Source organism: Egretta garzetta, unplaced genomic scaffold (assembly GCF_000687185.1).
Source record: "Egretta garzetta isolate BGI_Z169 unplaced genomic scaffold, ASM68718v1 scaffold474, whole genome shotgun sequence".
Lineage (NCBI taxonomy): Eukaryota > Metazoa > Chordata > Aves > Pelecaniformes > Ardeidae > Egretta > Egretta garzetta.
The window spans coordinates 1,980,080-1,995,451 of NW_009259524.1; the positions used below are offsets into that span (position 1 = coordinate 1,980,080).

Below are 15,372 nucleotides of genomic sequence, written 5' to 3' on the forward strand. Positions count from 1 at the left end.
CCATTGCTTGCCAAGGCTTAGTGTGCCGTTGCCAGGAGCCCTTTTGGTGTGCCTTCTTTTGAAAAGGTGCACCTCAGTTTTCAGTGGATATCTGTGGATGTATGCATCCTTGTTTGTGTATCTAGAGGAAAAGCTGAGGTTGCTGGCCAGTCTTTTTTGATGTTTAACCAGAGAAATCTGTAAGGTCTATAAAATCTGTACTTGCTGTTTTCATTGAAGACCTGTGAATTTCTGTGGGCATTGTGGTATTGCTTCTGGTGATGCCCTTGAATATCAGAATTAGGGATTTGTATGTTCTGGGGTAGGGGTTTTGGGTTAATTTTTTGTTGTTTTGTTTTGGTGAAGCTCTTCAGGGGAGCTTGTAAGTCTCTTGACAGCTAACTGCTTCCAAACAAGGCTACAAAATGTGCTAGAGGAACATCCTCTCCCACCCCCAACATTCTGTGGAGCATGAGGTTTGTAGGGATGATGTGAAGTAAGAACTATGCATGTTAGCCAGTTTCACAGTCTCAAACTCACACCTATGAGTGTGTTATCTGTCCAGTCTAGGAAGAGGTATGGTATCTCACTTTGTCAGGAACTTCCCCTGGGGCAGAACTGGAAGCAAAGTTATAGGAGGTGAAACTGTATTGAAGAGAAGTGTTCCTGGTTTGGAGGTGCCACTTGTGTCTTTGTCCAGAGCATAACTAAGGTTAGGTTTCAGCTGGGTTTAACTCCTGCCGTGGCCATGCCAGTCATAGATATGTCAGACCTAATTTGAGTGCGTTCACAGTAAGAGCTGCTGCCCTTGAGGCTGTTGCAAGGTGGAGAGGGATGAGGGTGCTAGTATACATGCTCATGTGTAGGTACAGCATGACATGACTTTAGGTAGTCTGTGGGGCTATGGGTGAATGAATACTGAGCGTGAGCCAGCTTTTGTCAAGCAGTACATTGCTTATAATGCTAAACTCTTAATCTAAGCAAAAGATGCAAGGAATCTGCAAATAACCATCAAGCAGCAATGGAGGCTCGCAACTTCTCTTTGGTACATTGATCATCTATTGAGTATCTGCAAACTGGGCAACTGCAGACAAGCTCAGATTTTTAAACTGGTGGCATGTAAGGGGTCTCTTGAGTGCTGCTGTTCAGAGACTTGTGATTGTTTGTGTCCTGTCAACTTTCTGTTGCTTTCTGTTGTTGTCTGAAAGCTGCCTGGTTTGCATTCTGTTTGTGGCAGTAGGTCTGGATCGTTCTCAGGAGAGATGGTAAAAGGGTTAGCTTCGGACTTTGGATCATCATGCTGTATAAGCAATTGGGCTATTGCTTTTGTTTTCCTACAGTACAATCCCTTTTTGTAGAAGCAAGGAACCAACTAAAGGGATAACAAGCTAATGGCCTCTGGAGAAAACAAGCTTTTTTTAGTCAGCCAACCTGCATGAAAGATCAAGATCTAGCAAGCTCAACAAGTGTAGTAGATGGAGCTTTTTCCTATTTCCCGTATGTAAGGTGATACATAATTCTTGCTCTCCCTTCTTGCTGGGAGTCCCCCTCTGTCAGCGTGGATTCCTCAAAACACTTGAAACTGTTTTAGACTTCAGACTTCTAGCTCCTGGAAGGCAGACTGTCTTTTGTTTCCTTCACTGTGTAAGATAAATCTTATGGCTGATCCCTCCCTCAATTGGAGGTACTTCATTGGAGTGTGTGAGCAAAATGACTTCTGAAGTTGCATTTTTAGACCAGAGTGAGGAGGCTGTTCCCTGTCTGGACATTCCCATGGTGTTTGCTTGCAGCTTAACACATTCATATTCAGATCTAGAAAAGCATGGTGTGGGTCAATTGGAAAAGCAAATTCTTAATTTCTAGTTCAGTCTTTGCTCGTGTCTATTTTGTTTGTTTTGTTTCTTCACAGTAATAAGTACTATTTTCTTGGTGTCTTAGAACTTTTTGATAGAACAAGAATGAGAGGATATTCTTGTCTTGACCACTCATCAAGCTGTTGCTAAATTGGTGACTAAACACTTAGATGAGTAATGCTGCTTCTTATGGTGTGGGGCGTGTACATTATAATTATATGGGCGCATCGTGTAACCTGTCATTTTTTTTGTCTCCGCCTATCTCCCTCTTCTCTCTTCTTTCAGAGTACTTGAATCCTGAAAACGGAGGGCAGCAGATGTTCTCTATAAGTGATGCTTTTATTAAAGGTAAGGAGAAACTTAAAATGTTGCTGTTTGTGGGTTTAATATAATGATGAAAACTCCTTGATACTCCTTTAATAGGTCATTGACCCTTTAGAAATATTTACTTGACAGTAAATCTGAACTTATTTGTGGCAAAACTGATATATAAACTATACTCGCTGTTTTCAATGCACTTTCAAGCTTACATTTCTTCCATTTCTCAGATTTCTTCATTCAAAAGCACTCAAAGAAAAGCTTTTACTTTTTTTAAAAATAAATGTAAGTGGCAAGTCTGTTCACAACTTCGCCACCCACAAACTTATGTAACAGACGCCAATTTTAACTTTCTGTGCAAGCAAATGGAGATACCGTATGATTAAATTGCACTGCTTCCACAGAGTAGCTTAAAGCTTTATCTCTTAAATCTTTCTGGGTTTCCTGTCATCACCACCACCGCTACTGCTTCTGAAATGAAAAGCCATTAGGTGCAGTTGTGAGTTTTAAAACCCATGTGCCTTCCAATATCATGGCCAGGTGCATTCGTGGGCTTTTTTTCTCCCAGTTAATGTTATTGATCTTGGTGGAAAGGGGGAAACCTCAGTGTCTATGCAGCCAGAAAAACAAAGTCTTTGATTAAACTGATGCTTAGTTTTTAACTGAGCTTTTGCAGGAGAAAGGGAGGAAAAAAAAAAAAAGTAACTTCTACACAGCTAATTTTGGGTATGGAGCATCTGGAAGAAGTTAATTGTTGTTTTTAAAGAGTCTTTTTTTCAATAGTCCTCCTCAGATTATTATTGTATAAGGATTTTGCAGTTGTGTCGTATATTCTGAGGAGTTTTAAGCTTGAACTCTGAAGGCTTATATACTTGCTGATGAAAATTTATATACTACTTGCATAAAATGACTTAATATAATAATAGTCAGCCATTATGAGAATGGGGAAGTGTATAACTTCCCTCTATAATATCAGAATACCTGTGTGGGAAATAACCTAGTAATTCTTTCAAAGCACAGAAAACTGGTGAAATAATCTCTGATCTTGGTACTGCAAAACAGAGAACAGTTCTAAGGAGTTACTACACAATATAATGATTGAAAGTGGCAGGCCCCCTTCAGGTGATGACTGTCTTGCACTGTTGAAACATGCTTTCTGCTTCCAAAACCAGAAATGCTTACAGTTCATGCTGACATTCAGGTTTTAAAAAACTGTATTCAGTGGATGCAGCCTTCATTGGCATCCTGTTTATTGTAACGGAGAGACACCTGTGTATATGATGGTTAGGTGGATGGAGGCGAGAAGATGTACTGACATCTTTTGAAAATCTTGTGCTGCTTTCTTCACAGAAGAATTTGGAGAATTCTATAGTATTAAATAGTGTGACATAGACTAGATGAACCAGCCTTCTGGCAGCTCCTTCTGCACCTGAGCAGCAAAGAGGTGGTATGTGGGATCATGGCTGCAAGTCACATAAAGATTCAGAAGTCTGACATATGAATTGGTAGCATAGCATTTCTTTAAAATACATTTGGGAGATGCAGTAAACAAGGCCTTTACCAAGATATTTCTGATACTTGTGTTGCAGCCTTGTCGTGGTTTGACCCTGGCTGAACGCCAGGGGCCCACCAAAACCGCTCTATCACTCCCCTCTAACCAGACAGAAGAGAGAAAAAGTAAATCAAAAGGGAATGAAATCACTAGGTATTTTAATGCCACTTATATGTCAGTGTCTTAAAGCAGCCGGTTTTTGTGGATCAAAGCAGTTCTAAGTCTAAAAGGCATTATGATTATGTGTTATGAATATACACAATATTTTGAATTTGCTTCCTATTTATAGGCAAAACTGGGATATAAGATTTTTTTTTTTCCTAGTCTTCACAAACTTGGTAACGATTCAATTCCAGAAGAGAAAACTGTCTGCTCTATGCTAGCAGTGCAAGAATTTTAGTAGCCCACTTTCCCTTTGTATAGTCACCACTGTTATACTCAATGCTGTTTGCTACATCATTATCATGACGTCTAGCTCAAACTCAGTATTTCAAGAGGCTTAGACTTACATCTTAGTAAGTTCTTTCCAAAGTAGCCTTTCAACTGTAATATATATAACAAAGTTTATTTGTCTCTTGTAGAGTCATTATTCAACAGGAGGGTGGAGGAGAAGTCCAAAGAACTCTTTTTCACGCCCCTAGGCTGGCACCACAGCAATCTGGATCTGCTGAGAGAAGAGAATGGGGAGAAACAAGCTATGGAAAGGCTGCTGTAAGAAACATGTAGAAAAAGGAATTTGCATATTTTGAGTAACAATTCCTGAAGCCCCTCTATTCCACCAACCTACAGTGGGACTTGATCTACAGTGGACAATATAAGGAATTAATCTGCATTAAGAGAACATAGTTTTAACAGTAGATTTTGATTGCTCTTTTCCCTGTGGTTTTTATATATTGAAGTACAGGACCAGAGTTGACTGTAGAATGTTCTAGGCAGCTGTTCCTTCAGAGGACTTTCTGTGCTGCAAATGTTAAGAAATTTACTTCTGAAATGTGACTTCAACTAATCACTGCTCTGTGTTTTTGTCACGAGAAATCTATTTGTTCTGCTTTTTTTTACAGGTCTGCTAATCACAACCACATGATGGCACTGCTTCAGCAGCTTCTGTACAATGAGTCCCTGTCACTGTCCTGGAGGGATATCATTGTACCTGTGGTCTGCCAGGTGGTTCAAACTGTACGGCCTGATGTCAAGAACAGAGATGATGACATGGATATCCGCCAGTTTGTCCACATCAAAAAAGTAAGCAAGTTTAAGTTTCAGACAGTGGATGTAGTGAAACAGAAGGATGCAGCTGCTGGCAGCACCCCTTGTTTGAACTGTCCCCTTCCCACTGCCCCCAGCATGTTCAGTGGTGTAACTGGCCGACATGGCCTTTGGGTAAGATGGGGTTTTAAAAAAAGTTGCTGGAAGGAACTTTGCATCCTGTGAAAGGTGCTTTAATGCCCTGGAGCTGACCTTTTCTTTCAGGCTGTAGGCTGCAGAAGGCAGCAAAGAGCAACACCTCTGTAATTACTTGCTTCCTTTTTTTGTTTTCTGCTTGGTTTGTGCTTGGATTGGAGATGTACTGAATGCTGGATAAGTAGCTTGCAGGACTCTGTAGCAATCTATTGCCCTATAACTATCTATTATGGAGGATTGAACTCCTCCCATGCCAAGTACAATGACTTTCTTCAAGAGGAAAACTTAATTGTTACGAGATGGTGCATCCAGTTCTGCCAGATGGCCCAGTGTTGACATTGTCGAACTGTAAGGCTGGAGTTGTGGCATGCAGAGTTTCTTCGGAGAAGCCGATATGAAACTAACATCCAAGGAGCTAGTGTGACAGAGGATCAAAGGTTCGGGCTTATTTTTCCTTGCCAAAATTCACCTCAGGAGGCCTCTTTTGTTTAGAAGCCATGTAAGATATGAGGAGAGCCTTATGGTTCTGGTGGTAGCTCTGTGGCATCTCTTCAGGCAGTATCAGTTGTTGCTGCCTTTCCTGAAACTCCGGTTCAAAGAGCAGATGTTCAGAGGTGAAAGTTCTTTGTAGCTCTCTGCTGTTTTCACATGCTGATAACAGAGATGTCCTCTGAAACATGTTATTCAGAAACCTGTTTCATTTTGTTTGTTACTACTGTGATTGGTTGTGACTGTAGGCACACCAGTCAAATGTTTGATGTGTTCAAATAGTAGGTAGAGGTTTATATTGGTTTTTCCTCTCTTGTTTCTGTGTCTTCCCCACCCCCCTTTCCTTTCCTTACAACTTGTTTGTTGTTAGTGGAAGCGGCATGTGCAGAGGTTTGTGCTACTCATGGCCTATAGAAGTTAGGTTCTCTTATTATCTTCTAGAGGGGACCCAAATATGCATCTGTTGGGAGGGGTGTAGAGATCCTGGAACTTAGTACTTTTTTTTCATGTTATCCTTAGTTTGCCAGACTTTAAAAGTAGAGTTGTGTGTCCAGCATGACTGTATCTGATCTTTAATAATTGAGGGCGTAGCTGAAGCTTGCACATCAGCTACAATAGGTATTCTGTGTGTTAGGTTTACTGCATTAGAAGTTATGGGGGCGTATGACAGTTCTAAAATCTTCTTTGCTTTATTAGATCCCTGGTGGAAAGAAATTTGACTCCATGGTGGTGAATGGATTTGTTTGCACTAAGAATGTTGCGCACAAAAAGGTAATACAGGCTTGATTAATCAAGTGCTGGCTGTAGCGCATGCTGAGGAAACAAGTGTGCTATGACTTCCTTTTTGTGTCATGAAGCTTCTCTTTTCAGCTTGAAAGCGGTCTCTAGTCTGAGAACCAAAGCAAGAATGGCTTTTAAAGCATTTCTTTTCCAAGCTGCTCTCTTTTAGCTGAGAGATTTTAGGGGGGGAAGCTTTCATAATGCATGTGTAGAAGAATATCCTTTCCACCCGTACCACCCCAGAAGGCATCTAATAATTACACTGAGTTTTAGCCAGAAAAAGGCATTTGTGGTTCTGACTTGTGACAATATAATGAAGTGAGCCTTTAAATAAGGCAGGAGGTCAAGATAGAAGTGATCTGGGTGGGGGCCCCAAGGTGTATCAAGACTTTGAAGTTCTTGGAGGTGACTGTAAAAACCTCTAGCATTGCATTCTTACTGGACAGTAGCTATGAAATTCCAACAACTGGGTGTAACATCTTCACAAGAAGGAAGAATGTGTAGTTAGGTCCGCAGGGGGGTGATAGCTGAGACACTTTTTTGGGGGGAGGGGGAAGAAACAATAATGGGAAGTCTGTCTTTTTTTGTGTACTTTTTTCCCTTCCGGGTGTTCGTATTTTTGTTTTAACTATTTTTGTGTCTGTCTTAGATGAACTCTTGCTTAAAAAATCCAAAAATTCTTCTGCTGAAGTGCTCAATTGAGTACCTCTATCGAGAAGAAACAAAGTTTACCTGCATAGACCCTATAGTTCTTCAGGTGAGAGCATGCTTTTATTCTTGTTTAAAATTGCCTGAGGTCTACCGATTCAAACAAAATTGTGATCAGTGCACATGTGATTTTTTTTTTTTTTTTTCAGTGTGTAAGGTGGAGTTGAGTGAGTGGGATTGCATAGGAAAGAGAAAAACTTCCTCTTCTAGCAGCTAGCTAAGGAAACTGGTGCAGTAAATACAGGACAAACTTGTAGTCTTGTGCTGAGGGGTTTTGTCATCAAGTTACATGTATTGAGAGCGATCTTATGATCCTTACAATTAAATGAAGCATTTTAGAAAACATGCTTTGTTTTTAATGGTACACTGTTTAAGGAACACAGAGTTCAGAAAGTCAGAGCTAGATCTGGTTTAGGTGCACAAAGAAATATTAGAAAAGTTAGTGTAGGTGAGGGTTAGGTTGCACCCATGTTATTTTTTGTCAGGCTTGAAAAAATGGGACAACAACCAACCTAATGAAGTGACAAACTACGAAATGTCACTTTGGAACAGGTGCCGTGCACCTGTGAGCAGGGAGGTGCCTTAAGTATGAAAACACTGCATTCCTATCTGAGAATTGGTCTTCAGATGATTAGCAGGATACTCCTAACAAGGGTATTTGGTGCCCTGCTGAGCTTGGGCCATAATGTCTGTTTCAGTATTTGACTATTTCCTCAGCATGCATTTAAGACCACTTCTGCTTTGTGATTAATAGACAGGATTACAAGTATGAAAGCTTTAGCAATAACCCTTGTCTCTGCCTAGGGAGTTGGTTTTCTAGTAAAAGCTTAAACTGAGACCCCTTTGAATGGGGTAGAAATATCTACTATACTTTCTAAATATTGGTCTCTGTGATTATTTCAGTGTGTGCTTCAGCACGTGATCATAACTATTTGTGTATCTGCATTACAATCCTGTAGAACAGAAAACACCACAGAAATACTAGTTCAATTGAAAAGGTTAGCTTCTAGCAGAAGCTCTATCTTTGCTACACTAACATGAATGCTCGTGTTCTGAGGAGCTGGCAAACTGGTTTTGTGGTATCTTTCTCTTGCATAGAACTTTTAAAACCTGACTGATGTGAGCTGTAATAACACAACTGAGAACACCTGTCTTGGGAAGCTGTATCCTCCCTCTAGCAGTGTGGGTCTTTAGTTCCGATAGAGTTACAGCTCTGCTTTCTCTTTCTGTGCATGGTAATAAAAGGAGGGGATGGGATAGTGAGATGAAGCCAGAAGGTGGGTGTGGTTAGAAGAGCAATTTTGCAGTGAGCAGAATTTGGGATCCCACTCCAGAAGCACTGTCCCCAAGTGCAGATTTAGGGACTGAGGCTTTGTGTACAGACTTAGAGGCATATAACATACTGTCATACTCTGTGAATGGAAGTGTCTCTGAGTGCCAGTATCCAACATTAGCATGTATTTGAAGGCAGAGAATGTAATATTGCAAACAGCTTTGGTTTAGGATGCTCTAATTCTAGCACCTTTCGAATGTAAAGCCTTTTCCATGTAAGGTGCATATATATGTTTGGATTCTGCTTCAAGTCCCTTACTGCAGGCTGTCATTGGACTATATCCTCATGTGCAATTAGTGTATATAACAAATTACTGATAAACTGGGTTTTGTCCTGTGGGGGTGGGGAAATATGCACAATGGGTAACTGGTGGTGCTTTCTGGATACCTGCTTTCCCTGTTTTTTAGGAAAGGTCAGTATATAAATGAGATAGAAAATCGTATTAAGCATTTAAGTGTTTTTTCAGATGTGTTTGCAGCAGTGAACTGCCATACTTTGTTCCTGTATGCAGGAAAGGGAGTTCCTGAAGAACTACGTACAACGGATAGTTGATGTCAGGCCTAATTTGGTCCTTGTTGAGAAGACTGTGTCCCGAATTGCCCAGGACATGCTCTTAGAGCATGGTATCACTCTAGTCATCAATGTCAAGCCGGTGAGCATTTCATGTCAGTGTCAGACTGGGCCTTATGGTGGATCTCTGTCATTTCTCCTTGTAGCAAGCTCCCTGGAGAAATAAGAGACTTGTCTTATTTTCTCCTCTAACTAAATCTGGGGCTCCTTTTTAATGGTACTAGGCAAACAGAGAGTAACTTTTCCTCAGCTCTTCACAGTTACTCTGCTGTGTCCTTGCTTGCTAGGTCCTTGTACCCTGGCTTGGTTATAGTTAACTGACTCCTATTTGTAGCAAATCCTGCATGTGTCCTCGGAGATTCCCCAGAGTGCCTCTCTTTCCGTGTGAGGCAGGGTATAGATAGCCAAACAGAGAGTGGCTGTGGGAGTTGGCTGAGCTCCTGATAGCCAGCCCTATGCTGACTGCGCTGTCCCTCCTGGAACTTTTTTCATTTGAGCAGATCCAGATATCTCCAAGGAAGAGCACAATGTTACCTATCACCAGAAATATTTACCCAACTGCTTTTCTAAGATTCTTGTATATTGTGGGTTTGTGTTTGTGTGACTGGGTTTAACACAGTTTGCATCTCAGTGAGAGGCTTCCTGGAACACACTGGCTTTTTTTTGGTTTTTTTTTTTTTTTTTTTTTTTTAAAGAGCAAGCTAAGAATGCTTGTGTCCTCTTTGCACTGTAAATTCTTACTGTTTTTTTTTCCATTTTTACAGCAAGTGTTAGACCGGGTAAGTCGAATGACCCAGGGAGACTTAGTGATGTCAATGGATCAACTGTTGACGAAACCACGTTTAGGAACCTGTCATAAATTTTATATGCAAGTTTTTCAGTTGCCTAATGGTGAGTAAAGCTCGATGTGTCTTAGCTTGTGTGTGTGAAAGGATAAATGCTTTGCTCCTCTTAACTAGATCTGAAATGTTGGGTGCCTTATGTGATCAAGTGTTATCCTTCCTGCTCATTTTTCTTTAATTCTGTTGTATCTTGGAACTACAGTGAACTGGCTGGGGACACAAATACATGATCTTTCTAAGATGAGACACACTAGATTTTAATTAGGCTGGCTTCTTCCTTCCAAATTCTTTTTTTTTCTCTTCTACCGTTCTGGAATTTGTCTAGTCCAACTTCGTGTTCAAAACAGGAAAGATTAATTTCAATCCAGGATATGATTTCTCAGGGCTTTGTCGGCCAACTGTTGAAAATATTGCAGAACGGAGATTTCATAGGCTGTCTGGGCACCTGTTCAGTTGCTTAACCATCATCAGCATAAAGAATGTTTCTACATAGAAACAAAGAATCATAGAACAGCCTGGGTTGGAAGGGACCTTGAAAGACCATCTGGTCCAACCTTAACACATCCAATCAAAATTTGCCTTGTTGCAATTTGTGCACATTGCCCCTTGTCTAGTTATTATGCACCTTTGAGAAATCAGGTTACTTATTCCCTGTAATTCCATTTAGGCAGTGGAAGTCTGCAAAGGAAGAAGGAAGAAATTCTGCTTGACAGGTTACCAATGGTGCTGGTACACATAAAAGCTGTTGATGCAAATTTTTATGGAGATGCCACTTCCCAATGTCCCCTTCCAGCATGAGCAAATGTGCCTGGAAGGACAGTCATTCTTTTGCTTCTCTGCTGCAGAGTCTGTAGAGATCTTAGAATATGCTGTTTAGGGCAATGTGTTTCATGTAGCCTTCACCTGGACTTTATGATGACTTGTTTTACAAAACAGGAGAAGTTTTATAGCAAATGCTTGTTTTGCTTGCAAAAATAAGTTACTGCAGTACAGTGGTAATGAATTTCTGCAGCTGGATTGTGCTACCGATATTACTTTCTCCTAGTCTCTGATACAGTCTCTTCAGTGTATGAGATCTCTAAGAGCAGGTTAACCGTAGCTGTCATTCTAACTCCTACGTGGTGGGTTGATTTTTGAGTTTTGGGGTTTTTTTTGTTGTTTTCTTCTTCTAGATCAGACAAAAACCCTGATGTTCTTTGAAGGGTGTCCCCAGCACCTGGGTTGCACTATCAAGTTGTGTGGTGCTGCAGAGTACGAGCTGGCCCGTGTGAAGGAGATCCTGATCTTCATGGTCTGTGTGGCTTATCATTCCCAGCTGGAAATCTCTTTCCTTATGGATGAGTTTGCCATGCCCCCTACTCTGACCAAAAACACCTCCTTTCATTCCCTTATTGAGGAGCCAGGAGATGAAAACGAACAACAGAATCTCTTCAATGGTGAGGATTTCAGCACAGCAGTCAGAGACATTGAACTATCCTCTGAAAAGTTGCCTGTAATCTCTGAGTCAGTGTCCTCTGATGAGGTCAGCTTGCTTGAACAAAGAGGCTTATTTGAGAGAGGTGACCAAGAGAACAGTCAACTGGAAATGGCGTCCTCAAAACAACAAGAACACCACAAAGTGGAGTCACCATTTCCAGTGTTCAACTCTGTACCTCCTGCAATACCTGAAACATCCCTGCTGCCCCTCCATGGCATGGACCAACACTTGGTCACTCTGGATAGCCAGACACTAGAGCCTCTTCAACAGACAGATGACCTGCAGGAGTCCAAGGGTCAGATGAGAGTCTTCAGAGACCCTCTCCAGGATGATACTGGTTTATATGTCACAGAAGAGGTAACTTCTTCTGAGGATCGTCTCAAGACTTACTCTGCAGCTTTTAAGCAGGAGTTGAAAGATGTCATTCTCTGTATTTCTCCTGTAATGGTGTTCCGTGAACCATTTCTTTTGACTGAAAAAGGCATGAGGTGCCCTGCCCGGGAATACTTCCCTGAGCAAGTTTATTGGTCTCCTCTCCTCAATAAGGAATACAAGGAGTTGGAGAGCAGAAGGAAAAGACAATTATTGCGGGATCTCTCTGGACTACAAGGGATGAATGGGAGTATCCAAGCCAAGGCTATTCAAATCTTACCTTCTCACGAGTTGGTTAATACTAGAATAGCAGAACATCTAGGTGATAGCCAGAGCTTAGCCAGAATGCTGGCTGACTATCGGGCCAGAGGAGGGAGGATACTACAAAAAAGCACAGATCCCTTTGCCCAAAATAAGGATGTGTCTAGTGTCCCTACTGGAAAAACTGGGTGCAGAACTGAAGAGGATGAGAAGGGACTGGCTCAGAGTGATTCCTCATGGTCTCATAAGGTAAGAATCAAAGCTATGTTACTGAAAACCCAGGTTACATCAATTTCTTCTGGTAATGCAGAAGGTGTAGTGTCTCAGATGTTAAACCAGAGTTGCGGGAGGGTTTTTTGTTTTATTTTGGTTGGCTTGGTGGTTTTTTTTTTTTTGTTTGAGTCAAAACTGCATTTTAGATTCCAGTGCTCTGGGCACTTAAACAAGTCAATATAACCAGGGACTATGTGGATATAAGAAAGCAGAGCAAAAGACAGCAAAATTTCCTTGAGAAGGGAAGAGATAATGAGACTCTTACCTTCTGAGAAATACACAGTCATCCAAGAGTCAGTGTATTATATTGCGTGTTCAGCTCAGCTGTATATGACTGTTTTCTGAAAATGAGTACATGAAGGGGAAACAAACTTAAAGAAGTTGATTCTGAAACTGAGCTTTCTTGCTGCTTGTATTGGTGATTTCTAAAAGAGTAATATTTCCATCTTCAGAGGGCTTAATGTCATGGAAACAGCAGTTTTGTTTGTAAAAGTTTGGGTGATCTGAAGAAATATGAGCATCTCATAATGGAGGAGGGAATCTCCTTTGAGATTTTAAAGTGAGGCAGTATGTGCTTGCAATCAAAATATTTAAAGTTTTGGGAAACTGCCATGAAAGCAACTAATTTGTATCTGAGGAAAAGGATCTTGGGACTTTCTTGAACATTTATGAACAAGAGTAGCAGAACTGATCTCTTGAAATAGTCAAATACTTTGGTCCCTGAGCCAATCAGCCCCCAAGTTAATGAACAGAAGTCAGTATTTAATTGGTGCTTAAATGTAAATCTGTGTAGCTTCACAGGCCATAGTCTTACAAACTGTAGGACTAGCCCTTGCTTTGGGTTAGACTGGTTGATGCTGTTTTAAATTTATTCAGTGATCACAGAAAAGTATTTGGTAACTTCATAGTTCTGTAGGGTGTGGAAGGGGAAACAGCTCCATTCCACCAGCAGCGTGGTAAATCTCTTCACAGAGGACAGAAAGTTGGAAGTCTTTCTGTAGCCTGAATGAGTAACTGAGGTATAATATATTGGCAGAGTTTTGACTCCAAGGTTTCCTAAACTGTACATTGCTTTGGAGACTCTGGGTGTTTGTCTTGGTGCTTTTGCTGTTTTCTGTTTCCCTTCTCTTCCTTTCCACAGAAACTCGTGCCTGTGCATCAGTTTCATTATGCATATTAGTTATGGTGTTCTGAAAATGGCAATTAGCAAGTATACATAGTACAAGTCTACCCAAAGCTCAGGATTGGTACCAGAATCTGTACAAAAGGAGCAAGCAGAGATCTATCTGTAAATAAAACTACTAGAACAGAATTTTGTCATCAGGAGTTGTGTGTGGATGGAGGTGTCTGTAACCAGTAAATGAGTTGTTTTCTCTCTACCAGGTGGATTGCCTGAGTCCAGTAAACCATCAGAGGCTCTGTGTTCTCTTCAGTAGCTCTTCTGCTCAGTCCAGCAATGCTCCAAGTGCCTGTGTTAGCCCCTGGTATGAAAACTAATCCTCTACAGCTTGTATAGTTGCTATCTTTTTTTCCTAAGTCAAGGTCAGTGCTTGCCTCATAGTGGTATTTCTTTGAGGACTTCTCACTAGGTTGTGCCAATCCTGTAACAGGAGCTGTTGCCAAAAGAATTTTGTCTTGCCTGGTCAGGTGGATCCAGAGCAGTATCCCATAGCCTTTGTAATCCCAAGGCATGAATGAGAAAGCCCAGCCTAAAACCGAATGCTTTAGCTGATCCTTTCACTGCAGAGTAATGTATGTGTGGGGAGCGCACTGCATGCAGTCTTGTGGGGGGAAGTTAGTGCATATGAACACAAAGGAATGTCTAAGCCCAAAAATAAGCTTTGAGAGAATCTCAGAATACTTCTAAATTGTATTATCTGAGAGTTGCATTTGAATATATTGCTATCTTTCTTATATTCTAGTCAGCGAATAAAAAGCTCTAAGAGCTTTAACTATTTCCAGCTTAGGGGGCTGCAATTTGTTAATTGAGTGCAATTTACTACATGCTTCTGGCTCTACTAAACAGGACAGGTCTTGGTGTTTCATCATCTAGTTCAGGTGAAAATAAGAGATGGCTGTCTTACAGGGAAAGGTCTAGAGTTCCTGTAAAAGCTTAGGAATGAACCAAGGAAGGTGGTATTAAGCTCACTAAACAGCAACAACAAGAGGATGTAAATTACTGATATTAGAGATGACTGAATTGTGATGCTTAAACTGATATGCATTTTAAGTGGCTTGGTCACCTCAGGTTCTGAGAAAACAGAAGTTGCTATTAAATCTTCTAGAAAAATAAGGTTTTATTAAGGCTTTTGTCATCTTCTGAATGTACCCTTTTCGTAACTGTTTAAATGTTAGTGTTTGAGGCTTCCAGCTCTCTAGACTTCTGTACTTAGATACTCTTGAACATGATTTTCAAAAGCACAGTTGAATTGTATTCGACTTTTAAATGTTAAGTTTAAAGCTGTTCTAGAAGGACTCTGATCTCATTATTGGCAAACATAACAGCAGGGATCTAGGAGGGGTAGTCAAGAGGAAAAAAAAGCCTTTGAAGGTATACGGGCCTGAAAACAAGCCAGCAGTGGGTGCAGATCTGTGCACCTAAAGGCGACTGCACAGCTAACAGAGGTAGCATCCACCCTCTAAAGCTTTCTTTCTCTGCTTTAGGATTGTGACCATGGAGTTCTATGGGAAAAATGACCTGACTCTAGGGATTTTTCTGGAGCGCTACTGTTTCAGGTGAGGAGGAACTTACTCTAAATCTCATTCTAAACAAAACAAAAGCTTTTGATAGCTCTGTAAAGTTGACCTGCTGCCCTCTTCATATATTCTATTTTCTGCGCACTTAAGAGAATAGCATGCAAGTCTGCAGAGTGTGCTGTGTCCTACTAAAGCTTACCACTTAAATCTATTGCTCACTTTGCTTTATTATCATGCTGTAGTGAAACAGGAACTGGATTTAAGAATTCATGCACTCATGCTCACTTCTTACAAGAGAATGCATCCACTGCTTTCCCACTTCAGCTCTGTCCCTCTTATTTCCTTTAATGAGGAAGTGGAACAGATTACAAAACACAACTTACAAGTTTACAAAGACAAATATGTTCACTTAGCACTTCCTTGTAGCAATTAGGGTTCTAAGGGCCTAGTTAAGAGCCTGAGCATGT

At 40.9% G+C, this 15,372-nt stretch overlaps 1 protein-coding gene across 6 annotated transcripts in view; it reads left to right on the forward strand.

Moving 5' to 3' along the window:
- Window positions 1-15,372, forward strand: part of PIKFYVE (phosphoinositide kinase, FYVE-type zinc finger containing) — a 66,475-nt gene that overhangs the window by 31,862 nt on the left and 19,241 nt on the right. For 5 of the 6 annotated variants that reach the window (XM_035893033.1, XM_035893035.1, XM_035893036.1 and 2 more), the window contains 10 exons: window positions 2,118-2,180; window positions 4,284-4,413; window positions 4,764-4,944; window positions 6,289-6,363; window positions 7,022-7,129; window positions 8,925-9,065; window positions 9,748-9,874; window positions 10,998-12,184; window positions 13,592-13,692; window positions 14,873-14,944. In XM_035893033.1, the coding sequence (XP_035748926.1) occupies window positions 2,118-2,180; window positions 4,284-4,413; window positions 4,764-4,944; window positions 6,289-6,363; window positions 7,022-7,129; window positions 8,925-9,065; window positions 9,748-9,874; window positions 10,998-12,184; window positions 13,592-13,692; window positions 14,873-14,944 (2,185 nt within the window). The remainder of the gene's footprint in view (window positions 1-2,117; window positions 2,181-4,283; window positions 4,414-4,763; window positions 4,945-6,288; window positions 6,364-7,021; window positions 7,130-8,924; window positions 9,066-9,747; window positions 9,875-10,997; window positions 12,185-13,591; window positions 13,693-14,872; window positions 14,945-15,372) is intronic. The other variant, XM_035893034.1, reaches the window with a different exon arrangement.